Below are 27,875 nucleotides of genomic sequence, written 5' to 3' on the forward strand. Positions count from 1 at the left end.
TAAATTCCCCGAAATAAGCAAGCAGTGACACAAAACAACAAAGTGAGTCATCTTGAAGGGACCATATTTACTTTTGTAAACAGTGTGACACATGACTGTGTCATTCGTGTATTCCCTGCCAGCCCTCCAAATTCAAATGGATTGGACTAGGGCTGCAGTAATCGATTATTTTTGTAGTCAATTAATCGATTAGGTAGTTAGTTCGAATACTCGAGTAATCAAATAAGGAACATGAAAAATTAAAATACCTGAGCTGAGCCTCAAACGATATAAAAAATAAATAAATAACTGAGGATCTAGGTACAACAAATGAACAATTGGCTAACTTACATAGCAAAGGTTTGCTATCTTAAATGCTATAAAACGCTAACATTTTTTTCGATGCACTTCACAAATGGTTCAGTCACATATTCCCACAAAGATCAGCTATATATTCCTATAAACTAAATTACGAATGCATTAAAAAAAAAAAACATACGATCAAACAAAAACTTAGCTTATGCTGGTCCTAACAAGGAGCAGTTGGATTCAGCCATATGAAATGAGGCAGACCAGGGGGCAGAGTATCCACCCAAATCAATAAAACTAAATGCAAACTCTTTCAAAATAAACCATTACAACGTCACTTTAAACAAATACTCGAAGCAGCAAAATTTAATTCGAATCTTTTTCTCCAATCGAATACTCGAGTTAATCGATTAATCGTTGAAGCACTAGATTGGACATCTACTTCAGTCAATGGCAGCCAAAGAGTTAACATAATCTACAGAAGAATTGTTCTCTTTCAATTTGTATTTGTGTGTCAACTAGCAGCATATTTTCCCACTTTGAAGGTATAGTGTTTCCTCATTTTTCGCAGTTAATGGGGACCAGAACTTGCTGCGATAAGTGAAAAACCGCTAAGTAGCTCCTCCCCCTCAATTTTGTGTGTGTTCAATGTTCAATGTATTTAATTCAGATTTAGCGTTGGAAAGATATATATATATATCCTGTATATATTAGAGGTGCACGATATCCATTTTTTGAAACCGATACCGATAACTTCCTGCTCCTCAAAGCCGATACCGATATCGATAACCGATAGTAAATATATAATTTTTTAAATGTATATTCACCCGAGTTTTTGAACACCAGGAGGTCTAAAAAAATAATAATGGTGGATTCAACATAGATTTTTCTTTGATCTCACCAGAATTTCCATAATGACATGAACATTATTATAATGAACAAAACAAAGACAAGAACAGTCTTGACTTCAAATAAAGTGCCAATATTTATTTTTTCAAATAAATATAATTTGAGTCAATCACAATCAATTAGTCAATGTAATTGAAGATGTGTTTCCTGGACAATGAGCACTGAACTAAAACATAAACCCAACAGGTATTGTGGTTTGTCATCAGATAAAAATATTTGGTGTTACAGGAGACTGTTGTGGTCTTGGTCCATGAAATAACTTTCTTAACCTGGGAGACAGGTTAGGACAGCAAGCCTATCAATGACCAAAAGGCCTTTCAATGACTTACTAACTTATAACTAACACTGTAAACATTATATAGTAAGGTTTATCACTCATTCCTCATAACACAAATATGGTAGAACAAAAAGGATTAATGGCTTGCCTTAAAATAATCAATATAAACGGCAGTGAGTGAACCCATATTCAATAAAGTATGAGGTTTATTCTCTGCATAGTATAAAATCCTACCAAGCATGCTGACAGGACTAACATTACACGACAACTATTATATGTATGTATAGCATAGCACACTAGCTTGAGCTACTAGCCTTAAGCATTGGCTGGCTTCTATAACACAACAACTTATGAAGTTCTGTACATATGACCCTTCACCACCGAAGTAAACATATATTGCACATCCATATGTTATAGTAAAAATACTTACAGACATATATTTCCGAGGCGGAAACATAAGTAACAGAAAGCATTCACGATTGTCAATGCTAACGCTAGACACAGCACTGTGTAAAGTCAATGAGTTTGTGGGCCAAATTATAGATGCAGTGAATTCTTCTGACCAGCAGGTGGCAGCAATGCCCCGCAAATGGTCAACTGATTTCCCAGCCAGGCAGCACAGTTCATACTGTATTATCGGACCAATAATTATTGTGCACCAGTAATATATATATATAAGACATGTTTGTTTCCCAAAGTATTAAAAAATAATAATAATAAAATAAAAAATAAAACATTCATTCATTCGTTTCCCGAGCTACTTATCCTCACAAGGGTCGCGAAGGTGTTGGAGCCAATCCTAGATAACTATGGGCAGTAGGCAGGGTAAACCCTGAAACGGTTGCCAGTCAATCACAGTGCACACGGAGACAAACAACCATTCGCACACACACTCCTACCTAGGGACAATTTAGAGTGTTTGATCAGCCTACCTTGCATGTTTTTGGGATGTGGGAGAAAACCGGAGTACCTGTAGAAAACCAACACTGCCTCGGGCAGAACATGCAAACTCCACACAGTAAGGCTGGAGCCTGGGATTGAGCCCTTGATCTCAGAACTGTGTGGCGAACGTGCTAAACATTCTGCCACGGTGCCGTCTAATATATATATATATATATATATTTTTTTTTTTAAATAAATGGTTTTTAAGCACTTCAGATGTAATAATTAAGTTTTAAACATATTACTGTCCTACCAAATTATTTTTAAACAAGAATAAAGTACAAAAATGCTTCTCTTATTAAATGCTTCATTGAATGAGTCCACTCAAATCCACTCAAGCTACTAACTTATACACAATGAGTTGCCACACCAACTGTTTAACAACTTAAACGATGATTGACGCATGCAGCACTTTGAAGCTACAACTTCCGAACATTCGTGGCCAGATCAAACATTAATCGTCTGTCAATCATCGCTTTAATAAGCAACTCCAGTGCACTCCCTCAGCAACAAAGAGCAGCAGGATGAAGAGTTAGACTACGTGATCGCCTCGGGATGGCTCATCTGTATTTATTAATTAAAAAAAAAAAATCCGTGATGGACTGGAGGAGTGAAGTTTGAAGCGCGAAGTTACGAGGGATCGCTGTAATGTGCTATGGAAAAGTATCACTATTAGAGGTATGTTAACTTTATGTGAATTCACTTTTTCTCTCTCTATCTCCCTCTTAGGTGATTCCATTTCCCATGTCCTGTAACATAAGGGATGAGTGCTCCTGTCGGGATCCAAATGCTACAGAGAACAAACGGGAAGAGAATGTCCTTTCACTGGGGTGACCGAACCTAAAATGGAAGGGTGAGAGAGAGAGGGGGCCTTTGTTCAATGTCCCAAGACCCTTTACTTCAACAACACACCCAGAGTGGCTGAGTTGGTACCTCCACAACTCCCCCTGATTCTCATCCTCCGGTTTCCTGCACATGCTGCTTTAACAGGCATACCTCTCCATCCTCGCGACCCCTCTGCCTCGATCCACATTATGAAAAGATCAAATGATGACGGGACTCCATAGATGCCACTGAAAACTTCATCCCTCAACTAAAAGGAAATGATAAATGACATCCAAGGCAAGCTGAGGAACTGTAGCACGCCTTTTGTTTAGCGTCTAGATTACCGCCCAAGCCCGACAATTACACAATGAGATTCCAAATGTGCAAGGTTAGTGAAGGGGGTTGCTGGATCAATAATTATAAATATGAAGGAAATGGAGACACATGTTTCTCAGACATGTTTTGAAGGCGTGAGGTTTTGGCACGAGTGGTCAGACATTTTGTATCTCTTTTAATTTCTGTCATGTGTTTCTTCATCGGCACATCAGAGGTTCCAGTTCGCTCGGCGGGGAACGATAGTCTCATTTACACTCCACACATTCCACACACATTTACCAGAGCAAAAGAAACAAATAGTCAGAGAAACTATCAAGTAATTACCCCGCGACCGCAGAAACAATATTCCCATGCAAAGTCCGTTTTTTTTCCGAGAGGAACTCAAAGCATGTAATGAAAACAACGTCCGTGCGGGCTCTGCTACTGCATCTGCTGTTACACGATGGATTTGCGTTTGTCTACACATTACTCACATTTGCATGTTCATGTAAAATGTGCTACATCAAAGAAATATACATTGCACATTTACCACGACCATTAAGGAATGTCACTGAAAACAACTCTGCGCAGAGATGATTTTTGGGCATTTTTAGTCTCAAACTAAAAGCTAAAAAAAGTACAATGATCGCAGCTGTCGTTTAGAATGTAACCATTATGATTGCCTCACGATAAGAAAGGGCTGGATGAAAACCATGAAGAAAAAGGACTTAAGTAGATGGAGTATTTGTAAATGTACACGTTTTTAAATTTTTTTTTTTTTAATTTTTTTTAGAAAAATCCTTTGCTGGGATTTTTAAGTGCACTTGTTTGTTCTAGTCGATACAATTGATTTTCGCGGAACTGCCTTTCACTAAGTCCCGCCTCTTCTGTTAGTTAAAGCATTAATCGCCATTGACTGGGATAGGCGTCCAATCATCTCTTTTCAGCCTAGTGTTGTCAATGTCCAATCCATTTAAAGTGAGAGGTTTTCGCATTTTCCTCAGTTTTGAATTTGATTTCATTTCTTTTCCTCCCAATTCAAATGGATTGTATATCTATCATCGTCAATCGTACTGAAAAGAGTTCTGGAAAAGTGTGAAAGTTTCATACTGAAAAACTACCGTAATTGCCACACCTGAATAAATAACAACCCAAATATCACAAAATTTAACAAAGAAAATCCATGTACACGCCGCACCTGACTATAAGCCGCAAGTGTGCATGTATAAATCGAGACATGTTCCAGAAAACATATTTGATCAATCAAAAATATATCTATTAACCAAATTAACATCAACACGCCGAGTGTGTCCGCAGCTTGCATGCAGCGGCTTGTAGAGGGAGCCACACACCGCAAACAGTCTGAAACCATAAAACACTTTTTTAAAAAAATCTAAAATCTATTTTACCTTGACTATGCTTGCAGCGTACTAAGTCCTGTCAAAAATTCCCCTGATAGGCTATTTGATTAACTCAGGGCTTTGACGTAGCAAGGCTTTATCATAGCACACTGTGGCTATCCGTCCTCTTTAAATATGTCAAAACACCCACGGCTAGCCTTAAACTGTTCTTTTGTAATGGCATCAAGCATCGAGCGGAGCCTTCATAAAGTAATCTAAGTGCTGGTTGAAAACATCTAATCGGCGCGAGCATAACACAAAACAATGGCTATACATCATTTTAAAATTATTCTTTTGTACGGGTACTCAACATCAGATAGAACCCTATCCATCTATAAAATTCCAAGAGTTTATGATAAAGTCTGATGAAGGGAATGGCAAGCTTTGTTGGCGCTAGTAGCAGCAGAGACATCTGACCATCTATGGTTCAACTTAAAAGGTTCATCTGTAGTGGCACCAAAATGCTTCCCTTCACCAGTCCGTGGAGCAAAATTAATAGAAAATAAAATATGATTACAAAATTTTTGATCACTTAAAGCAACACTAGGTAACTTTTCAATATTTATAAAATATTTAATAACAATTGTGATGATATGTCGACTGACAACTAGTCTTTTATATGTTAAGGGGGTCTGTATCGCTTTCACCAGCACTAATTAACTTAGAGAAGGGTGGCAGAAACCCTGCCACACACACAAAAAAAAAAAAAAATGTTCTGACTGCTTTACGGCATACGTCATTTCCCCCTTTCCCCATTCATTATAAAGACAGAATTCGATGCTAACGCTTTCGCGCAAATTGTGCAAAGATTGCAGAGCAACCAAGACAAGAAGTTTTGTCCGAGGAGGAAAAAACAAGAGAGTCTACACGAATAAAAGGATACTCAAGAGTAAGCATTGGCCTGGCTTTCACTCGCTGGCGTGACCCCCCCCCCAAACAAACTCGTCAGTGCTGACGAGTTTGAGTGGGTTAGGGGTGGGGCGTGGGGGGTTAGCCACACTAAGGGGCCGTTTACATGGTGACTCTCCGAGAATACGAAAAATTTCAAATTTGCATTTATATGGGCCTGTCTCCATTCGAACAAAGTCGAAATTCCACATGAAAACGATATTGTATACATGCCAGGCCCTAGGGGGCAGTGCAAATTTACAAGGCGACAGCGAATGATGCACTTTGACCCCCACAAGCTCCTCAGCCCGGAAAAAAATATGCCCGCCCACTCGAAGCAATGGCATCTTTCTTTTGTTCAAAAAGGCAAAAAAATGAAACATTCAACATATTTAATTTAAAGATATTATTAAAACAGTAAATTAAAGCCGACATTCCACCTTATTTGCTGTTTTTAATGTTTAATAGCACCCCTGCACTCGCCCAATGTGACGTGCACTAGTGCTGATGTTATCGGCGCGGTCTCTTGCCGCGGGAGCTTTTGATATTCTTACGCAGCAAGCCCCCCTGAATCCCCCGCAATTGAATTTTTCCACTTTTGAGACAGGATCGAGATTTTTTTTGTCTTCGCCTTCCGTCTTCCCCGACACCATATGCACGCGAGGCGATTCCGCTACTCAGTCATTGCGTTTTTGTGTCGCAGAGTCGCCATGTAAACTGCCCTTATGCCACACGGCTAACCGTCGTAACTGGATTCATTACCTTATTACTTTTTATCCTTTACATAGCCGCTTGAAACAGAATTGTTTAATCCATCTGCAGCCCACCATCATGATTTTACGACACTACGCAGGTGTTCGCTGGTCCTCATGGGAAACACAGCGCTGGTCCTCATGGAAAACGCAGTCTTCCTTAAAGCGTAAGTTCAGAATTTTTTACGTTGGGCTTAATCTTCGAGTTAGCCGGGGGTTAGTTAGTTAGTTAGTTAGTTAGTTAGTTAGTTAGTTAGTTAGTTAGTTAGTTAGTTAGTTAGTTAGTTAGTTAGTTAGTTAGTTAGTTAGTTAGTTAGTTAGCGGAGTTGATTTCAACAAATTCCGTTTCGTTTGCAAGTTATTTGTTAGTTTCAGAGCTCCGGAGTGGCTAAGCTAGAGCAAGTCAATGGCACCATTATAGCAGGCCAATTAAAACAACATATGCACACATGAAAATCATCGATGACCCATGCAATCAATAGTGTTTGCTATGTTTTCGGGATAATCTTACTAAAACTTACATTGCATGTCAATAATTGCAGTATGAACAGCAACATTTGTAATCCAGAAACGCTGCAGAGGAGCAGGGCGGAGTGATATCACATTGGGTTGTTTTTCACCGCTGATTTTTTATGTCGTAGCCAGCAGCAAGGAGCAATTTATATTTTTTCTCGTTCTTCATAGGGAATTTGTGGAAACTTTCCTTTGCCCGTTTCTTCTGTATGTTTCCACAGCCTCTAAATGCACATTTTGCCATGTTGCCAGCCGGCAGTTAATGCAACAGATTGATGCTGCATTCGAGGAAGGTGGGAAGTCAGAGTTTCCAACCTATGATCTGGAAAAATATCATGAGGACGCTTCCACTATTTGATCGCTTATGAAAAGTCAGGTTTGCTAGAGGTCAAAATTTCTTTTGAAGGCCAAAAAAAAAAAAAAAAACTTGTGGCGATTAGCCATCTTTGCTGGTTACGTTTGCTTGGAACGCTTTGAGTTCGCAAATGGTCGCAAAATCCCTCCAAGCAGGTTAAGTCTGACTTCCCACCTTCCTTGAATGCAGCGTGAGAACGAATGACCGAAATACTCCTCTTTATTGGGGTCGTATTACACATCCAAAAAATAGTCCTGCTGAATGAAACGAATTATGGCAGTTTGATGTACATTGTTTTGGCCGCATGGGTGGTTTGAAACAACGATCTGTGTTTTGAATTTATTTGAGTATGTTGGATCTGTTCGTAGCCCTGTATCGCTTTTTTTATTGGCATGCTATAATGGTGCCATTGACTCGCGCTAGCTTAGCCACTCTGAAGCCCTTAAACTAACAGATAACTTGCAAACGAAACAGAATTTGTTGAAATCAACTCCACCAACTAACAAAACCCCTGTTAATTCGAAGATTAAGCCTAATGTCAAAAATCCTGAACTTACGCTTTAAGGCAAAACGCTACCGCTTTTGGCCACCGGCGTTGCTAAAATCAACCAAAACTGAAAAGTTTCCAAGTGCTGCTTTAAATTTTTCAATGATACTGAAAGATGAGTATTCACAGCCATTCCTCCCAACTGAAATGAATTGTCAAATGCATGCAATGAGTTAACAAGAAGCTCCAAACACCTAGAATTTGAACCACAATGTAAAAGAGGGCTTGTATGCAAAGTATAGACGTCTGTCGAAACTAGTTTTTGTTGCGATTCTTTTCTGGCGTTCCATTTTGCACAGACACATAAACAAACAAACAGTAAAAAACAGTGATGCTGCTTGGCTCATCGGCCCATGTTTTGCTGCTTCAGTCACATGACTATGACCTCTCATTAGACTCTTGCCAAGCTGCTATAGCACCACGCCATCCTCATTAGTCAAGAATATACACACAACAGGCAAGTGGCAATGTATGACTGACGGCACATAGTACATAAGACACACAGTCACAAGGTATTAATTTCCGCCAAAAAAAAAAAAGAAAAATACAAATGAATATTGTGTAAATATGACTTCACTTTATCTTTTTCTTGTCTTTGATTTTTACCAAATGTTATATTCGATTAGTTTTTGTAATGATGACCTGATTTACTGCACTTTTTAAGTTGCCATGTAAGAAAAGAAAAAGTATGTCTTTAAAAAAAAAAAAAAAACTGGACAGAAGCTGCTAATATCCAAATGGTGATCTGCGACAACGTGTATGATTTTTGGTCCTTTTCCTCTCTACGTGTTGCTATGAGATCATCCATAATCTTTCCTAAACTTGCTTGGCATATTGCAATCAAAAGCATTAAATATAGCTAGTAGTGTTGCACCGATGCTAGTATCGGTACGGATATGGCACTAAAATGACATAATCGGAATTGGGGAGTACCAAGAAATAGCGTGTCCATGCTGCGCAAGATTTTTAAGATCGAGTTCCTAACCGCTAGCTAGCTAGCTGCAACACCAGAAGCTATAGAGGTTTTGCTAACTTTATTTCAATGTTTTTTATGAGAGTGTAATAAGATTGCCAAAATCATGACATAATACCTGTCATGAACATGAATAAATGCTTGTGACAGATGTCATTAACTGTGTTAACCGTAATGCAAAAATACAGTGGTACCTCGACACACGAGCTTTTGGAAATCCGACGTAAAATTTGAGTCGTCATTTGTTTCTACATCCGACGACATGCTCTAAATACGACGATTTATGACAGCGCCGCAGTTTCTTTTTTCCCGCAAGACAAACGCATGGCAGATTTTCATGTGAGAGAAATCAACATGGGTTCCAACAATGTTAGTGCAGGTGGTGAAAAGGGGAAAAAGGTGAGGCTTACCATTGAAACAAAGTTGGAAATGATGTAAAAATATGAGCGTGATGTGCGCGTCCGTGAACTGGCTCGACAATACGGCCATAGAATGTCCACGATATCTGCGGTCTTTCTCCGTTCACCAGTTTTTATAAGTAAACATTGCCAAAGAAATCGGCAGCTTCGTCAGGTTATTAATCATTTATTTTAGAACAACCCAACATGCCTACTGTCCGCTGCAGCTGACGCCTTCAACAGAACATGAAAAGTGAATGTAAAAAGTTCTCTGTCACTCTGTCAAGTCAGCCATAGTCATAGACTTCATAATGTATTGACAGGACACGGGGTGGAAAAATAGGGGGCCTGCATTGTTGGCGAGGCTGTCAAAGCTGACCGAGTGGAATCACAAAGTGCTTTTTTTTTTTTTTAATTCTTGTGAATAAATGCTTAAATCCCTGAATTCTATATAGACATGGACGTAAAACAGTCTTGTTTCTTGGTTAAAAGCAAAAAAAAAAGTGCAGTTAGCATTGATTTTTACATAAATATGTCGAAGTACAATGCTAGTCTGTTAGTGAATGTAGCTAGCGGCCGCCTTATGTAAACAGAGCTTTTCCTGTGAAAATTCTTGTGAATAAATGCTTAAATCCCCGAATTCTTTATAGATATGGAGGTAAAACAGTCGCAAATTTTGGTTTAAAGCAAAAAAAAACCCTTGCAGTTAGCATTTATTTTACGTATATATATCGGAGTACAAAGCTAGTCTGTTAGTGAATGTAGCTAGCGGCCGCCTTATGTATTTTTGTGAATAAATGCTTAAATCCCCGAAATCTTTATAGATGTGGACGTAAAACAACAATCAATTCTTGGTTAAAAGCAAAAAAAAACCAAAAAAACAAAAAAAAAAAACATGAAGTTAGCGTTTATTTTACGTAAATATGGTGAACTATGATGCCAGTGCAGTAACAGATAATTTCTCCCGTTGATTTTTTTCACAACGTTTCAAAATGCATGCATGGTACGAAAAATATAATAATTACCTTTTATCTTCGAAAAATCACTCGTGAGACAATCCTGTTTGTATGCGGTAGAGCTTTCATACTTTTTCAACAGAAATCTGGCATTAGATCGCTGCGTGCGTGTTTGTGAATAGCTCCTCTTGATGTGGGCGGCCCCCTACTTGAAGATGAGGCCCAATGCATGACCGATCTGACCCGTCAATACCATTATGAAGTCTATGGGTGCGTTCAGATACACCACGCAAAATACATCCACCACATTTGAACCTGATTTGTTACAATATTAAAGTTATTACCATTATTATTACTTTTATTAACATTATTATTCCGATTTTTATTCATATTCTATTGGTTTTGTTCAGTGTAATTGCTATTTGCAATAGTACCAGCAGTATTTAATAATGTTTTAGTGTAGGTTTTCGGGCTGTGGAACGAGTTAATGGAATTATAATGTATTCTTATGGGAAAATCCTGCTCGTCATACGACCATTTCGACTTACAAACAAGGTCCTGGAACGAATTAACTTCATATGTAGAGGTACCACTGTAATGCCAATGTTGCATTAAAATCCTACTTGGAAATCAAGCTTATACATGTTTGTCTACCAGCAAGACCAGTACCAAACCACAACAAATCCAGCAAGGTTCTGCTGGATATGTTGTGTTTTTAGTATTGGTTCATAAAACCAGCATATGTTGGGTTTCTTAGCAGGGAAGTGACATAATTTACTGATTGACATTTATTCGTTTATATTCATGACAGGTGCCACGTGATGATTATGACATTCTTATAAGACTGTCATATGAGACATTCAAATAAAGTGTAACCAAGGTTTCAAATATCCTCTGGGGCATATACAGTGGAACCCTAAGGTTGAACACCACCCCATCTTTTTTATTGTCCATACCAAACAGTCACAGAAAAAAACCACACACTGCTTGCACAATAACTTTTAATTTGCTACTGTTATGATCTTGTGCCATCACAGTTATGCTTCTGTTGTGGCATCACACACACACAAAAAAAAAGTCCAAAGAAACACGACCAGTCAAAACATTTAATCCATGCTCAGTTGTTTGATCATTTTGGTTTGGTTCCACTGTACATTTTAGATTTCAACATATCAGATCGTACAACTGCACATTAGTTTATTTCGCCTTGATCTTTCAAACTGTATATTCTGGCCGAGAAACGTCATAAGAGAAGGAAACGATAGATGAATACATCACAATTGTTATGTTTTGTTTTTAACAGATTAAGATGTTCTCTTTAAAGATTGCATTTATCAGAAGACATGTCTTTATTTTATTATATAATGTAATATTACTACTCTGGATATGGCTGTTTTACCTTGAACTGTAACCAGTGGGGGGAGGGGAGTCTTACTTCTTCATGCTGATGACCACAGCTTTAACATCCACCACTCTCCTGCCATTTCAACGGACCGTTTTGTTTTTTTGACTCACAGTGACCTGTATCATAACTCCACGCCTGGATCCAAAGGCTACAGAATATGACTTTTCTTTTTGGAGAAGGTATCCCTTAAAACAATAGACACCGAGCGATCCACGCACGGATAGAACGTCACCTCAAAACTGTCGTCATCACAGGAACCCTCACTGTACCTCATGCCTGTAATGTTTGCTGCTTATATACCTTATGTATATTAATGTTGCACCAGTACCGGTAGCGATACGGGACTAACATTACATCATCGGTGAATACTAAGAAATAACGGGTCAATGCTGCGAAATATGTACTTTTTTCATAATCTAGTTTCAAACCGCTGGTTGCCCGAGATTGAGCCAAGAGGGTCGCCAGCTACCCCCACAGTTGTAACGAAAGAAGATCATAGACCATAGACTTCATTCATAATGTATTGACAGGACATGGGGGCGATTCATAGGGGGCCTATCCCCGTCAAAGCTGACCGAGTGGAAACACAGACGGAGAGCTTTTTCCGTTGAAAATTCATGTGAATAAATGCATAAATCCCTGAATTTCTTTATATATCGGGCATAAAACAGTCTCAATTCTTGGTTGAAAGCAAAAAAAACGTGCAGTTAGCATTTATTTTACGTAAATATGTGAAAGTGTGATTCTAGTCTGTCAGTCAGTGTGGCAGCCGCCATATGTAAACAGAGCTTTTCCGGTGAAAGCGCTGGTGAATAAATGTTTAAATCCCTGAATTCTTTATAGATATGGACGTAAAACATTCTTGATTCTTGGTTAAAAGCAAAAAAAAGCAGTTATTTTACGTAAATATTACGAAGTATAATGCCAATGCTGTAGCTGCTAATTTCTCCCATGGATAATTTTTCACAACATTTCAAAATGCATGCCTGGTGCCAAAAATATAATAATTACCTTGAATCCTCGAACAAATCACTCCTGAGAAAATCCTTCCTGTTTGTATGTGGTATAGCTTTCGTACTTTTTCAACCATATCCGGCGTTGGATCCCTGCATGTGTTGACTAACTGCGACCGACTGTGAATAACTGAAGCGGACTGTAGGACAGCCCCCTACTTGAAGGCGTTGCAAAGTGGCTGATGGATGTGACCCGTCAATACAATTATGAAGTCCATGGATAGACAGTCAATTCTGTGACATCCAATCATCCATCCTTCTGCTCTCATTTGAAATTAGTTTAAAGGGAAAAAAGCAGTGTCTGACCAAGCCATAATAGCTTTCAAGTCAGTATGCAGTAATTTAGTATTAAAGGTACTACACAGAATTTTTTGTGTTAATTTAAAATACTTTTTTACTCCATGGATGCTCCAACAATGCCCTGATAAGTACATAGAACACTGACTTTTTAACTGAGACTGTCCCAAAAAGCCTTTTTTTCCCCATTCAATAGAAACTGAGCTGTTTCTTCGACCCTTAGCCTAGTCTCCGCTTGGCAAAAACACTTTTCTAACCCACTTGATTTGCAACTAACAGTAAACAATCACGTTTGGTGTTTTTACCTCTATGGTGCTGATTTGATCGGCCAAACAGTAGTTGATTTATGTTCGTGCTCATACAAGCATGCACGGACTTATAACACGGGCAGGTACGCTTTAGGCCAGAAGTAGCAGTGGCGAGTAAAAAAGTCCATATTGCACCTTCAAATTTTAAAAAGTACATATTAAAATGTATCGGTACAGCCAGCTGTCAGATCTGTATCGGGAACCAAAAAAGGTATCGGTGCAACACTAATATGTTTTTATATATATATATATATATATAATTTTCTGTTTTGCTTATCATACCGATGATGTACATAGTAGAACTATTTATTAAGAGTGTTATGCTTTTTTAAAGTTATATTTAATTTCAATGTAAGTTATTTTTTTACATTGTATGTCCATCATTCTTGCAATCTGGCAACATCTCTGCTCTGGGAACACTTTTTTTTTTTTTAACCCTTACATGTAAAAAAAAGAAAAAGAAAAAAAAAAACATCAGACACTGCCTGCTTCTTATGTAAAATATAACCGATTAAAAGAATGGAAAATATTTCTATTAAAATAAAAATGTTTGCCAATGGGGAGGAGGGGGAGGTAATTTAATAGTATCTGACATCAGAGACTTTTATTGGACTCCCTTGTTAACTTTTTAGAGGTTGAAACAATATCCTCAAGTTTTAACCTGTCGTATTCTGATTTTGTTCACGTTAGATTTTCAATCAAGTTAGTTTGTCATAACAGAATGGTGCTTTTAAAGGTAGCCCGTTCCTTAGAGTGTGGTGCAGGGTGTTCTTGGATTCAGATTAAAAAAAAAAAAATAGGAGGGTTAGAAAGAAAGGTAAGGGATTGGGTGGGCTGCTTTTCCTGGCCTGGGCAGCTATTTGGCCAGGTGTGAAAATGTGTACTCACATGGGCCGGACCCCGTGGCAAAGCGACACGTAGGCCACGGGGGCCAATGAATCCGATTTTTTTTTTTTTTTTTTTCTCGGAGAGTAGGGCGGCCGTCCCATTGCCCCTGCTCCTGCAGCCTCCTACCCCTTTGACACACTGCCTCATCTGTCACTGTCAGCTCAAGGCGGCACAGGGCGGCCAGTGTGGAGCGGGGCCCTGCGTAAAAAAGGAGAGAGGAAGTTTGGGCAGCTTAAAGAGATGTTTGAAGTGCAGGCTGAAGGAACACACTTCTCTTTGGCCGAGCGCCTGGCTTATCACATACACTAATACTGTATGTTTGGAGTCCGGCTCGCTTTCCTGACAGGCTTTGATATCGCTCCATATATACCAACAGTTGCCACTTTGTTTCAAATTTAACACCTGATTTTCTTTATGCATGTCAAAATACGGTAAACTATAAGACAAAGAAGTATGGGAGTGTTTGAAGCCCCTCAGATCCTAAAATACTGATGTGCCATCTCGATGAAGATATTTTTATTTGTGTATTGTAACACATGAAGTACCTCTCACAGGCCTCTGGTTCTAGACTTAGTCCACTTTTTGTCTCCCTCAAAAAAAGGTGATGTGTCCTTTTGTTTATTCTTATTTTAAAGTATATATATAGAAAAAGAAGTGTATTTGCATATTACGTGGATATCTAGTGGTATTACTGCAATGTTTCGTACCTGATTGCTCAACAAATATATTTTAAGATGTAAATAGTAGTATTATATGATGATTGTATTTGCAAAAACAATGTACTAACTGTTTGGGAGTAGCTCTTGGATGGTTTTTATCCTATTATACAAAAGATGTTGGATATTGTGTCAAAGTATCGCCAGTAAAACACAGAGAAAAAAAAATAACCCAAGATGCTTTGCAACGCCCACTCGCAGTTAGCATTTATTTGTCCATCATGGCTTTGTAGAAGTACTGTCCGCTTTCTAGACCGTCAATCATATCCAGTGAGTCATATTTATTTGCCGTCCAGATGAATGGAACCCAAATGATCACTTCTGGGTGGAAATGGAACCTCAGTAGCAACTCAGTTGCTTTGTTTTGATGATTTATTTTTGTTATGCATATAAATGTTTGTTTCAGGCACCCAGACAGTAAGTTCTTTGCCCTCACTTTGGACTGTATGAGTCAGATATGCCTAACGGTCTCCACCAACACTGTAAAGGAGGCCATTGGTCGTCCCTCTGATGTCTTCTTTGCTCTTTGGTTTCTTTACAGTATGCACTTTTTCCGGCACATATACAAAAAGTTGGACTTTTTATGTTTTCCTTGGATGTCTGTCTTTGTTTTCTTCACAGTTGCATTTATCTCTTTAATTTTTTGGTGCTCTGGTACATGGCAAAACATGTTACATCTGTGCTATATTTTCATAAGGAAGAGTCATAAAGATGAATATCATGTCGATTTTTTTTTGCTGTCATTTATTGTGTAGAAATAAAACACTGGTTAAAGTGAGGAGGCGTGTGTTTGTCCATTTTAACTCATTGGCTGTCAGCCCACTAAACTGATTGGACGTCTACTCCTGACAAATTAACTAATTCAAAATGACCATAGGAATATTTAGTAAATATTTGCGGTGTGATGTGATGTACTGTATTGGCCCGAATATAAGACAGTCTTTTTGCATTGAAATAAGATTGAAAAAGAGGGGTTGTCTTATTTTCGCGGTCAAGAGATTATACCCATTCACGACGCTAGATGCACAAGATATCATTGAAGCGATGTTCTGTCATGACAGATCTCAGCTACTCTCCCCATTCACGACACTAGATGGCGCCAGATATCATTGAAGCGATGTTCTATCATGACAGATCTCAGCTACTCTGAAGTTTAACAAGTTGCATTATTTTATTGCAATATTTTCCTTATTCAGATTTGTTTCAGGACTACAGTTACAGTTAGACTTCACTTTGATGGTTAATGCAGTTATTGCAATTTTGTTATCACAATAGATTGGTTTATTTATATTTCGAAAACCAGAAGCCATTAATTTGCGAATGTGATTGCACTTTAGTTTACATATTTAAATGTTCAGATATTAAGATTTGAATGAGGCAAAATAACATGCTTTTTCTCTCAAATACATTGTTATAATCATTTGTTTCGGATGTACTGTAATTATTTTCTGTATAAAAATTAATTTGGTTTTCAAAAAGACTTTTTTCAAACTTGAGTCTTGAAAAAGAGGGGGTCGTCCTATAATCAGGGCCGTCTTATATTCGGGCCAAAACGGTATACTGTGTTGAGTTGTGCTATACAAATAAACTTGCTTTAATTAAAACTTATTGGGAAGAATTTCAATTGCAAAACCACTACAGTTGTGTTCAAAATTATTCAACCCCTATAGTAAATGCGTTTTTGCAAGTTTGACATTTATTTTCATCTTGTTTATAATCACATTTAATAATGACATGTCAAATATACAAATACAACTGAAATAACAAAAATATTTTGGGGAAAATTCCAATTTATGGCCTTTCTGTGATTACGTCATTCACAAAATTATATAACCCCTTAGGTATGTATAACTTTAGTACAACATCCTTTGCAACAATAACATACTTTAGACTTGAAGCATAGCCTGACACAAGTTTTTTTGCCCATTCCTCATGGGCAAAGGCCTACAGTTCATTAACATCTTGGGCTTGCGTGCTGCAACTGCCTTCTTCAAGTACCACCAGAGATTCTCAATGGGATTTAAGTTTGGTGATTGTGATGGCCACTCCAGAATCTTCCAGCACTTCTTTTGCAACCAAGATGTGGTAGATATTGAGGTATGCTTAGGATCATTGTCCTGTTGGAAGGTCCATCCTCACCCAAGCCTCAGGTGTGTCGATGACTGCATGATATTTGCATCCAAGATCTGCTGGTATTGAATTGAATTTGCACAGGCTGAAGATTCCCTGAAGAAACAAAATAACCCCAGAGCTAAGCCTGTCGCAATATGCAATAATTCCATTTATCGCACGATAAGTAAAAATGAAGATGGTAATTTTTCCGCTGCGATTTATTGCCTCGCGTGCACGTGCGTGCGCGCGTGTGGCTGACATGCTGTTAAAAGTTCGGATTCTTTGTTACCAACTGCGCAAAATGCATCTTCGTTCCTGGTCCGGCAAAAAATAGCGCCGGAGCCAATCGTTCCCATTATATCCTATTGTTCAACGTATACCGGCCGCGTCAGTGCTCCGGATTGACTGCGGACCATCTCCGGCTTGCCGGTGTTATTGACGTGTGGGCACTCCCGTCAGGGTGACATTTCACGCGGGGCGGCTATTTTTTGGCACAACACTGGATATTTGAGTGGCAAATTAAGAGCGCTGTGCTTCATACTCGTCCTGTTTATGAAAGTCGATTGTCATATGCTGGTGTTGTGCAGTAATGAGCAGACGTGACTCCTGTGGCGTTTGCTAACTTTTTAATGCGCGCACACACTAGATATCATGATATAGCAAACTAGATGTGCTATGTCCCATGCCATTGGCTACGTGATCCCAGAGTGATTATGGGACACGTAGTCCAGATGCTACATCGATGAATTATAAACCGCCATGACTGAATGGAAGTTAAGAAGGCCAAATCATTCCATACCAGTGACTATAGCTAATGCTGCAAATATTGTTAATTCAGTACATGACACAGGTGGATTTGGACCACAAATAGTAAATAATGTCTTGCTCATGTAGTAAACCGAACTGCTAAGAGAGCTGTAGCAATCGACAGTGTGCCCCGCTTCACTTTACGAACAGTAAAGGTTGTTCTCTGCACTTTTATACCAAATGTCGTCGGATCAGTAAGAAGTAAGCACATATATATTATACACTAAAATGCATGTTTACTGTGTATGATGATAATTTAATTTTTGCTCGTTTGGAAAACAAAACAAAACAAAAAATACAGTTGATATTTTTTTCTTTCAGAGCATTAAATGTATTGAATCGGATCGAAAATCGTGTCCTCCGTATCAAAAATCGTACCGAACCGTGACTTAACTGTATCGTTGCATCCCTATGGAACACCACTGCAGAAGCTATGAGGGGAAAAGTTTTCATTTGCCTAAATGCTTAAATAATTAACTGCAATTGTATTTTTTTTTTTTTTTTTCCTGAAAAACACATTTTATTTATTCTGTGTGGTATTAATATTGTCTTTTACTTAAGAGGCATGGTCTATTGTTTTTAGTTGTGATTTCTTATGTCGTTTAAATGGGTGTACTTAATCTCTTAATATATACTGTATTGGGGGGGGGCAGTAATATCGCATATCGCAATGATTTATGAGATAAATTATCGCACACTAAAATTTGTTATCGTGACAGGCCTACCCAGAGCATGACTGACCCCCCACTACTGCTTCACAGTAGATAGGGTGTTCTTTTCTTTATAGGCATCATTCTTTCTCCTCCACTCGTACCTTTGATGCATTGGCCCAAAAAGTCGCAGTTTGGTCTCATCACTCCAGAGAACAGTATCCCAAAATCTTTTTGGTTTGTCCACATGGTTTTTGGCATACTTCTTGTGCTTTGGTGTCAGCAAGGGGGCGCACCAGGGAGTTCTTGCATGGAAGCCATCATTTTGCAGTGTGCGTCTTATTGACCAGGATGAAACCTGAATACCTTTCTATGGCTTGTCCTGTCGTAGTTCCTCGGCTGTCACCCGGGGATTTTTCTCCATCTTTCGCTTCAGCTACAGTAGCGTTTTACATAAAGTTGATGTGTGCACAGAGATATTGGACTGTGCCAGTGATATCTGTAAGTTTTTAGCAGACACTCTAGGGTTCTTTTTTACCTCTCTGGGTATTCTGGGCTGAACTCTATGCGTCATCTTTGGTGGACGGCCACTCCTTGGAAGAGAAGCAACAGTGCCAAACTCTCTCCATTTGTAGACAACTTCTCTGACTGTCGATTGATGTACATCCAGACTTTTAGAGATGGTTTTGTATCCTTTGCCAGCTTTATACAAATCAACAGTCCTTGATCGCAGGTCTTCTGACAGCTCTTTTGACCAAACCATGATGCACATCAGACTTGCTTCTCATCGAGACAATTCTTACCAGGTGTGCGTTTTATAGTGGGGAGGCCAGCTTTAAACCAGTCATCAGTGATCGGGCACACACCTGACTTAAAATGTTTGGTTAAAAATTGGTTTCAATCGCTATTAAAGTTACTTACTTACTCTCCCCCTTCTGTCATTGTTTCCACATTATCCTCATTAAAATATGAAAACCCATAAATGTGGGAGTGGTTTTAGTTAAAGCAGACACTGTATTTTCATCGATGTGGTTTTGACAAAGATCAGATTACATTTGATGGTGATTTTATGCAGAAATGTGAGAAATTCCAAAAGGTTCAGATACTTTTTATACCACTGTATAGCTGTTTGACAACACCTGATGGAAACCTTTATTCTTAAAAGTGGTGGATTTGAGGGTGTTGAATAATTTTGTCAATGAGGTAATCACAGAAAGGCCATTAATTGGAATGTTCCCAAAAATATTTTTGTTATTTCAGTTGTATTTGTCTATTTGATATCATTATTTGATGTGATTATAAACAAGACGAAAAAAGAATGTCACAATTGCAAAAACACATATCCACTGTGGAGGTTGAATAATTTTTAACACAACTGTACATCACGTAAATATGACCGACAAAGGCTGACCTTGCAGAATTCCGATATTTGCGGGTGGTTGCGACAACATCACAGATACGTCGGTACGGAAATGAGAGTGTTGTTCCTGGCGCGCCTTTTGATGACCGTGGCCTAATTCCGTGAGAATGAACACCGAGCTACTGATTTTAAAAGTGGCCCCTAATGTTGCATGACTGGAAAGAAACGAGATGGGGAGCTTAAAGGAACGATTTTGTGGAGGGGAGGTGGAAAAAGAAAACGCTTTCCCGGCAGCTCGCACGCGCAGGGAGGCATGGCCACCTTTTTTGCTTAATGATATCAATTAGAGAGACCAAGTGGTGTGTTAGTTCAAGCGCTAATGCAAATATTTGCCTTATGGATTGTGCTAACTGCAAAGAAATAGGGTTGCATTCCAATGAGTTTGGGCTTGCAGCGAATGAACGTTGAACGTTCATTCTCAATGTTCATTAACTGCCAACCCTCCCAGTTCAAATGGATTTGACGTAGATCCCCATCAGTGGAAGCTAATGAATTAATAGAGTCATTGAAAGTTATTGAATGAAACCAACAACATCACACCCACCAAAGAAAACAGTTCTTGTTCACATACAAGCCGCACTGGACTCTGAGCCACAGAGGTCAAAGCGGGAGAGAGTGGTGTGTGTTAGTAGTGATTTATAGACTGAAAATTACAACATATGTACACACATTCAGTGCTTTCCTGGGATTTTGGTGGGTGAGGCTTACTTACTTTACAGTGAGGAGCAGAAGTATTTGCACCCCCTGTGATTTTGCAAGTTCGCCCACTCAGGAAATAGGTGGAGGTCTGAAAATTTAAATCATAAATGCATTTCCACTCATAGAGACAAAAAAATCCCCCCAAAAATCCAGAAATCACATTGTATGTTTTTTTAAATAATTGATTTGTAATTTACCGGGGTTCATACGTCTGTACCCCTGAGAATCAGCAATAATTATGACTCTAAAAGAGTTTCCCCAATGAGTGACCACCCACCCACCCCCCATTTCAGCTCATTATTGTCACCTGTGCACCCCACAGTCAGTCATAATCCAACTGCTACTATGTGCAGACCAAAGAGCTATCCAAAGACACCAGAGACAGAATTGTAGACCTCTACAAGCCTAGAGAAGGTTATGGGGCAATTGCCAAGCAGCTTTATGATATAAGAGCCACCGTTGGAGCAATTATTACAAAAAGGAAGAAGCTAAACATGACTGTCAATCTGTCTCGGACTGGGGCTACATGCAAGAGCTACCTCTTAGGGTCTCAATGATCCTAAGAATGGTGAGGAATCAGCCAAGAACCACACAGGAGGAGTTGGTCAATGACCTGAAAGGAGCTGGGACCACCATTTCTAAGGTTACTGTTGGTAATACACTAAAGCCTGAGTTATGCTTCTGCGTTGCGGTGACGGCGAAGCGACTTTGGTGTCAATGAGCATTTGATAGTTCTGCGGCATGTGAAAGAGTTGCTCTGTCATTCACCGCCAAGCCAATATAGACCCTACCCACCGACGTCACAAAACCACGTGCTCGCTGTATGGTTCCGCCCACTTGTCCGTTATTTTGTCTCTGTATTAGCATTGGTTTCAATTGATCGAGGAATTTAAAATGCATTTCATGGAAGACCCGGTGCTTTCTGATGCCGTAAACTCACTGGATGTGTTGCATAAAAGGCGTTATGTGGAAAAGCTTCGTTCTATACAGTCGCCTGATCCATATTTGATGCCCAAATCGATGTTTTTCGATCCACTGTCTTCGCCCTGTCTGCCTGACATCTGCTACGCTGATATTTACAATTATCTTGTCCACACAAAATCAGCCTATTCTCGCGAAAATTTGAAAAACTTCAAGAGCTTGGAGGCTTATAAATACTTCGTTGCTGGTTGGGTGAAACAGGTCCTCGTCCACCAAAATTCGGCAGGAATCTATCTTGTGCTTGGAAAGGTGAGTTACGAAATTTTCAATTCAAAATCTTTTGTTATTGCTAACATCCACTGTCAAGTCTAATGTATTTCATGTCGTTTGTCAATGGAGTTAAGGCTTTTAATGTTTATATGGTTTAGCGATAGCACTCTCACTACATACATACGTGTATGTTGTCGGCGATTAGCCTAGCAATGATCTTAATTGTGGTTATTTGTCAGCCCAAAACCCTCTAAGTATATCTTAAATGCATCTTACCGGATATAAAATGACTACTACATAGTCTGTGGTGATTTTTTGGTGCCCAGTTTTCACGTCGAATTGCAGCCGTCCATTTCGCTCTCCTCTTTGGATCCCTCGGAATACGGTAAAACTTTAAGTCTCTCCTTCCATCTTCTCTGTTAGTGCAACCAACAGCCACACACGCCTTCACCATTTTGATTATTAATGTTAAGGAGCAGAAAAACACGCCGTAAATAGGAGGAATGTACGTAGCCGTAACAGGTTAACACTATGTTTTGACGGACAATTGGGCGGTACCATTCAGGAGAGCGGAGTTGTGACGTCACGTGGGTAGGGTCTATTGGGGTGTTGTGTTGTGTTTTTAGGATTTTGGAGGACTTGTCAACTTCCTCTAGTTTTCTTCCGGTTAAACAATGCCAATGGAGAAAAAAAAAATAATGCCAAAAGAGATGACTGTGTCATGTCATAATTATGACGATCGTATCACAGTCTTGTGACTCCGCTGTCATATAAAGTGTTACCGGTTAATATCTTTTGGTGTAAATATTCTATAATACACTGAGGACAGCTGTGGTTTATAGTCCGATGCGGCTTATCTAATGAATAAATGCCGTTTTCATATCAAACTTGGTGGTTGGTGGCTTACCGTCAGGTGCGCCTTATAGTCCGATAATTACTGTACATACATACGTAGATGTAAAGTGTTATGTAAATATGTTTTTAGAACTAATTTGTTCTAATAACAAGATATTTATCACAAGATTTAAAAAAAAAAACGTGATGCACTGAGGGCGCGAAAGTTGAGGCACGAAGTAGCGAGGGATCACTACACTCCCAAATTTACTGGATGTACAATACATAAAATACATCGTAATTTTCAGACTGTAAGACACCACATTGTTCCCCTACTTGGAAACCTGCGACTTATAATCCTGTGCAGCTTCAGATACAGGTAGTCCCCGGGTTATGATTTACCCGAGTTGAGTGATCTCGACTTTACGACGCCCGAGTCTTGTCTGCTGTTTTGTCTCCTGTCGTTTTTTTTTTTTTTTTTACCTTTTCAGTCGCGTAACAGTGTCTCGTCTGCTACTTCTCAGCATTGACAGTAAGTACAGTATATTATTTGACATTTAATTTGGTTATTTCTTCAATCTAAATGGTTGATCTCTAATTGCTATGTGTATTTCATCATACTATATGTGCGGTCCGCTTTCCTTTGTTGCACTCGGACTTGTTTGACATCATGCCAGCTCTACTTTTTGTTAGTTTCGAGCGTTGCTTTTACGTTGGGAAGCGGGGGTGAACGCCAGTTAACATTTCAAGAAGGCAGAGAAACGGTAAACGGCGCGGGCTCGGCGATGCCTCCTCGCTATTAGCCCGCTAGCTTATTGAGCAGTGCTCTTTTTCACCTCTTGACCGGTGCCACTGATAGCTGCCGCTTTCCTTGTTGAATTGCCCAAGATTTGGACTTTATGTCCCTCGATATTATTGTGCAGCCATTGAGGTATGGTTTTGTGAGCAAATATGTCTCTATTGATTTACCTTATAGCACTATTATACGGTCTTTGTCAACATTGTATTTTATTTTCCAATTGTGTGTTCATAATTTGACAGTGACAAATGAATAAATGTCAGTTTTAAAGGGCAGCTGAAGAGCTTTTCAGATTTCGGTGTAATTTTACAAATATAATCTTTGGACGAGTTCATCAAAACAACCATGTCATGTCACCATGTTGAGGATAGTTTGTGTTTTTCTTTAAAAAAAAAAAAAAAAAAAAAATATTTGCATTCCGTTAATAGTCCCATCCCAAAACCGAAAGTGTGACGTAACATCCAGAAGGAAACAGAAGACTAGCCACAGCGAGCATTGTAGCAGCAACGATATAAATGATATTTCCACCGAAAGTAACCATTGAGGATCTCTCGTGAAGCTAATGATGGCAAAGGCTCCCAGGAAAGATTATCTACAATTAATTTCTACATGTTTGAACCTGAGGAGTCATATGATGACGATTTACCCGGCACAGCAGACGTTGGTGATGACGCCGGTTGGCAGCTCGACACTTCACGAAAGGAAGAGTGGTAGGATATGTCTAGCATCATGATTTCTCTCTGAACCTTTCTTTCCCCAGTCATTCTGTTATATATTTATCAATAATTGCAAAAACAGACAAGTAGTTATATAGATCTAGTAACAAATGTATAAAATTGACATGAATGGACAACCTGTCAGCTATCTTATGACAGGCAAGCAACAGCAACAAAAAAACAGGTCGCAGGCACGACAAACAGGCAGTTTGGTTTTGCCCTCCTATATCAACAGAATTGCATCAAATTTCAGAATGAGAAGATCCAAAAAGAGTCTACACTGTAAAAAATTGCTGTAAATTTACGGCCGATTTTGAACACTAAAATACCGTTTCCGTGTTAAACAGTTAATTACTGTAGTTAGCAATGCATTGTGGGTAATTAGCAATGTATTGTGGGTTACCAGCATTAAAGCAACAAGACAAATGTTGTAAACGGTATGTTAATGTTTCAATTACATAACACCACCGTATTTTTGGGAAACTGAGTTTTGACTGGAAATTTGGAGCATGGTCAGAAATCTGACATCTTTTGTGGCAATATAGACTGTTTTTTTTTTTTTTTTTTGCCAATTTAAATTAAAATAAAAAATAATTTGCCATCAAATCCTGGAGAACCTAATTACCCATAATTTGGATGTTGGAGACTCTTCAGAGGATGACTTTAGATGACATATGCTGCGATTCAGTGCTTGTTTTTCAACTTATATTCGGATTTATGTGTACTAATTTATAAACGGTAAGTTAATTAAGTCTTACTCATATTACCTAAAATATTTTATATTAAACTAAAGTTAAGAGGATTGCTGGATAGCGATATATAATATTGATGTTTATTCGTCTGGAGTGCCAGTAGAAGGCAGTTTTCTATTGTTTTGCAGAAGATGCAGATGAGAAAATTTTTTGGGGAAATAAATAAAAGGTGTTTGCCAGCGAGCGGTTAAAAAGGCAAAATCAGAGTGTCTCATATGTATCCAACAGTGGAGTTACAATACGATAAAATGTATTTTTAATTATTTCTCTATTTATATTATTATTTATTTAATAAATGTAGTATGTTTATGTTTTGATAATGTTAGTAGTTTTAAATTTTGATGTTGCAAATATTAGCTAAATGCATTAGCGTTAGCTGTAGCGGATGATGTATGGGAGTTGAGCATCAGACTACAACACAATCACATCAACGCAAACACTAGACTGGATGTTTTGTTGGCCTATAGCAAGAGTGGCCAACCCTGGTCCTCGAGAGCCGCAATCCAGCATGTTTTCCATGTCTCCCTCCTTTAAAACACCTGACTCAAATAATCAAGATTGTTATCAGGCAACTGCAGAGCGTGCTGATGAGCTGATCATTTGATTCAGGTGTGTTGAAGCTGGATTGCAGCTCTCGAGGACCAGAGTTGGCCACCCCTGGCCTATAGGTTATATTATTATATTATTTGGTGTCACCTCCATTCTATTCTTCCCATATATTGTATGTTTCTTGTTGTATCCCACTCTGATCTAAACTGGCCCTTCTCCGAAAATTGTAGTATTCCATTACCCTGAAGACTGATTTATGCTTCTGTGTAGCGGTGACGGCGGACCTACGCCATAGCCTGACGTGCACCTCCAAAAAGTCAGAACATTGTTTCCGGTTCAGCACAACAACAACACCAACACCATTTTCAAACATTCGCAAACGACTTCTGTGTCGCCTACGCTTCAACATTTGTATTGACAACATTTGTTGTTTAATATTATTCAGCTGCAGCTGCAAATGCACACGTTCCATCTCCATTGCCATTGCTGTCAATGACCGTTGGAAAATAAAGGAATTCGACAAGAGTCCCCCAAACCCACACAAAGACAAAGCCACACCAATCTAGTGGTATGGCGGTGAATTACTGTGGAAACGTCACTGGCTGGGACAAACTTTGTCCCCACATCATACATGAGACCAATGTTTACATTTGGAGTAAATAAGACAGGTGCTTTTTTGCTTCAATTTATTTATTTATTTTTTACAAACTCTTACTTCATATTGAAGAACCCATGCAAAGAAAGGGAGTATTATGGACAAGGATTTTTCACGCATTGTAAAGTCGAACCCTGATAAACATCAACAAATAAGCATTGAGCAGACAACCAGGGCGTGAACTGGAAAATCACCGACATGCAAGCACTATGGAAACGATGCACAGCTGGAAGAGATTGGCCAATCAACCCATGAGCAACCCAGAGCTATAAAAGCAGGAAAGGAAGATGGCAGCCTGGTTTGGCTATTGACACTTGCAGTCCTGTGCAGCTGGAAACATTGGCAAAAGATAACCAGAGAGGCAGCCGGTAAGCAGCAGAATTAAAAGATGAAATGTGCCAGCAGCAGCCATTACCACATGGCTTGACTCACCGGTGGAAATGTTTGGACAATTGTAGTATATTGTTTAGGGGTAATTTGGGATTTGTCCTTGACCGATCACCACTTCCTACCCAGCCTGTCCTGCTTGACCCGACGACGCCAGAGTTCCAGCCCAATCAACTTGCTCAGCCTGTCTTGCTTGACCAGACTATGCCAGCACTCCATTGAGCTCAACCTGTCCTGCTTGACCCGATTACGGCAGATCTTCAGCCTGACCTACACGACCTGACTGCACCATCTCTCTGGTTCCTGTCCGTTTTCACTGCCTGCCAACACGATGAAATAAAACCTGTTCTGTTTCGCACCAAACATCAGCATTATTTTTCTGTACTAGAATGAAATATATGCATTCATAGACTGTAGTCATTTTCCCAAATACCGTTAAAACACAGTATATCGTTAAAAACGCAGCATACTGTAGCTCCTCAGTTGCCTGCTCTTTACTGTGAATTCTGGTAATACAGGAATATACAGTTTTTCCTGGATTATACTACTACTGTTAAATATTTTTACATTACCAAGACAGTAAAATAAGTCTGGTAATAGCAATCCTGCTAACGGACTTTTACTGTATTTTCTATAAATACAGGTATCAACCGTTTTTCTTGATTACGGACTATTATTGTGAAACATTTTTACATTACCAAGACTGTAAAATAACAGTCTGGTAATGGCAATCCTGCTAACGGACTTTTACTGTATTTTCTATAAATACAGGAATCAACAGTTTTTCTGGATAACGGACTATTACTGTGAAACATTTTTACATTACCAAGACTGTAAAATAACAGTATAGAAATGGCAACCCTGCTGCCAGCTCTTTACCGTTATTTTACACTGAATTTTTTTACAGTGTACTTATGTCTTTCAAAAACCAAGGTTGTATCCCCCTAGGCTTTCAAAGCTGTTGTCGCGGAAATGTTGAAAACTTAGACATGATCGAGGAACCGGGGAGAAGTTCTTCCGCTTGACTCTCACAAAAGATGTCCAAATCATTGCAGAAGAAGGTTTTTTGGGCCATTCATAGTCTCGAGACTTCATGTCAGCAATTCATAGCTACACATCGAGATGGCATGATGAATCTCGCGAGTAAAACCCAGAAAATGTTTGCAATATATGGCGAGGATAGCGTGGTGCTATACTTTCGTATTGGAGTGCTGACGAGGTCATGGAGAAAAGACATCATCTGGTAGCAACCGGCAGCGAGGCGTGTCCCTCGTTGCTAAGGTGTTGCTAGGACAGTAACTCAAAAACTACGCGGTCAATTAAAAAAAAATTGGTAATG

At 39.1% G+C, this 27,875-nt stretch overlaps 1 protein-coding gene across 3 annotated transcripts in view; it reads left to right on the plus strand.

Annotated features, from left to right (window-relative positions):
• The window catches only part of pappaa (pregnancy-associated plasma protein A, pappalysin 1a), a 238,175-nt gene extending 222,447 nt beyond the window's left edge, over positions 1–15,728 (plus strand). For all 3 annotated transcript variants that reach the window (XM_057818700.1, XM_057818698.1, XM_057818699.1), the window contains one exon: positions 3,146–15,728. In XM_057818700.1, coding sequence (XP_057674683.1) covers positions 3,146–3,250 — 105 coding nt within the window. In that variant the 3' untranslated portion in view covers positions 3,251–15,728. The remainder of the gene's footprint in view (positions 1–3,145) is intronic.
• Positions 15,729–27,875: the final 12,147 nt, after the last annotated feature.

This window comes from Corythoichthys intestinalis, chromosome 17, assembly GCF_030265065.1.
Source record: "Corythoichthys intestinalis isolate RoL2023-P3 chromosome 17, ASM3026506v1, whole genome shotgun sequence".
NCBI classification, from domain to species: domain Eukaryota; kingdom Metazoa; phylum Chordata; class Actinopteri; order Syngnathiformes; family Syngnathidae; genus Corythoichthys; species Corythoichthys intestinalis.